The sequence below is a fragment of the Palaemon carinicauda genome, chromosome 13 (assembly GCF_036898095.1).
Source record: "Palaemon carinicauda isolate YSFRI2023 chromosome 13, ASM3689809v2, whole genome shotgun sequence".
Lineage (NCBI taxonomy): Eukaryota > Metazoa > Arthropoda > Malacostraca > Decapoda > Palaemonidae > Palaemon > Palaemon carinicauda.
The window spans coordinates 23,935,192-23,937,691 of record NC_090737.1 but is presented as its reverse complement, the minus strand read 5'-3'; the positions used below and the strand labels follow the sequence as shown (position 1 = coordinate 23,937,691).

Sequence of the window (2,500 nt, the reverse complement as noted above, 5' to 3'; positions counted from 1 at the left end):
TATATATATATATATATATATATATATATATATATATATATATATATATATATACTGTATATATATATATATATATATATATATATATATATATATATATGTATGTATGTATATACCAACTACAGTACTTTGTTTGAGGTTAGACCCCTCTTTTTCCTATGATCAAATTTCAAGTATTTTTATCCAGTCTATTGCTAAATCGTCCGTTTTCACCCTTTGTGGCAAATCCTATTTATCATATAATTTTGACAATTACACTTTTTGACTTGGAACCATATCATGCACGGTACCTATACAAAGCACCTTTTAAAGACATTAGAGTTATATTCAAGTTTGCTTTCTAATATAAATCCAGTCACACCATAGGCTACTGTACCTAATGATATACTAGTTATCATTGATTAAGGTTTACATGTCTTCATCACCAGGACACGTGCAGCCTCCACCCACACAGGAAGGTGTGGGCCTCTGAAAGATGTGCAATTCTGAAGTCTGAAGTATTTGCTCCCTGCCATTCCGAAGTCCCCGTTGAGCCTTATGTTGAGAGGTAAGGCATTATTATTATTATTATTATTATTATTATTATTATTATTATTATTATTATTATCATGTTTATCTTAAAGTGCTGAGAAATGTGCTATTTGATGATTTATCACTTCTCTACATATATTACTTTAATCATTTCAGTGAAGGTATAAAATATAGAATTGAATAAGTACTGTAACCAAGCAACAACCGGAAAATTATAGGATTGTGATATCATCTCTCACCTTTTGTCATGCACAGGTGTGAGTTTGATGCCTGCGGTTGCAACACCGGTGGTGACTGTGAATGTCTGTGCACAGCCATTGCAACTTACGGACACGAATGCAATATCCACGGCGTTTACATCAAGTGGCGGACGCCACATATTTGTCGTAAGTAAACTCTGTTTTTTGTTCTCGTGATTTCAGTTCCGGAGAGAAATTAGAAATTCAGTATTGGAGGCGTGAATAAGTTGGCTCAATTACCTTCAGCGTATCGTTATGTTAAAACTTTTATTGTAAACCTTTTTCCTCATTCTGACGTCAGATGTTGACTCGGTGATGTCTGCTTTTCTCTCGACTAATCTAAATTAGGTTTTCCTTAGGTACCATTTGAGCAAGGCCAATATAGAGAGGTCGGGCGGAGAGAAATAACTATTGTTCGCTGATATTCAGTTAATGATCAATAGTTCTTTAGTTTTTTGTAATTAGAATAACTTTTTTTTTCACTGATATTCCATTAGTTTTTAGATAGTTCTTGTCTTTATATATGAAAGAATTGCCCTTTTTGCCCCCTGTCAACTTGAATCTCCAACTCTTCTTCTTCAAAAAAAAAAAAAAAAAAAAAAAGAGTTAGAGTTACGTCCTGCAGAATTGCAAGAGGCCGTGCTTAGCCAGAAATGTCAGACGATCTACAACAATAACAAACAAACATTTTCTTCTTCTTCTTCTTCTAGCAATGCAGTGTGACGAGAGTTGTGAACACTACGAACCTTGCATTCCGTCGTGTCCTCATGAGACCTGTGACACATTCCTTGACCCATCGTCTCCTCTGTGCACACAAGATGCCTGTGTTGAAGGTAAGATATATATATATATATATATATATATATATATATATATATATATATATATATATATATATATATATATATATATATATATATACATATATGTGTGTATGTGTGTGTGGTCTTTATGTAGTCTACAGTACAGTGGATCATGCGGTTAAGTATGCAAACTCTTGAACGAGAACATCCAAATTGAAAACTTAAAGGCGTATTTACTTCTTTGCGTACATTCACAGTTGTAGCCAAGATAGGGCATTATATAACACCAAACTCTGTAAAAACTTGATACCTTCAAGACTAAGATATCCAACCACCAAACAACTTAGCTTGGACAATACAGAAAATTAATTGTAGAGGTGTTTTATGGAAGAGATTTTGTAAATAGGTCAAACTGACGAGTCATCAGCAGCCATTGTCTGGTCGTCCTTGGACCTAGCTTGGGTGGAGAAGGGGTTTAGGTGCTGATCATATGTATACATGGTTAGTCTCTAGGGCATTGTCCTGCTTGCTATGGTACTGTCACTGCCCCTTGCCTCTGCCATTCATGAGTGGCCTTTAAACCTTTAAAACCTTCATACCTACGTTCTTCTTCTCTTCTTTAAGAACTTCCATCCAGCTACTCCAGAACTCCCTCTCTTCAAGGTCTTGATATGCCACTGAATAACCCAGTGGATCCAATTTAAAGGTTTAAAGGCCGCTCATGAATGGCAGAGGCAAGGGGCAGTGACTTTACCATAGCAAGCAGGACAATGCCCTTGAGACTAACCATATACTAAATGATCAGCGCCCAAGCCTCCTCTCCACCCAAGCTATGACCAGGGAGGACCAGACAATGGCTGCAGATGACTCAGCAGATAGACCTATAGACTTCCCCAACCTTAGCTCACAAGGATCGTAAAGTTGCAG

General features: G+C 36.3%; 1 protein-coding gene across 1 annotated transcript in view; it reads left to right on the top strand.

Annotated features, from left to right (window-relative positions):
- LOC137652219 (hemocytin-like) overlaps positions 1 to 2,500 on the top strand; it is a 298,302-nt gene that overhangs the window by 142,921 nt on the left and 152,881 nt on the right. The window contains 3 exon segments of the mRNA XM_068385448.1: positions 429 to 547; positions 787 to 917; positions 1,481 to 1,603. Coding sequence (XP_068241549.1) covers positions 429 to 547; positions 787 to 917; positions 1,481 to 1,603 — 373 coding nt within the window.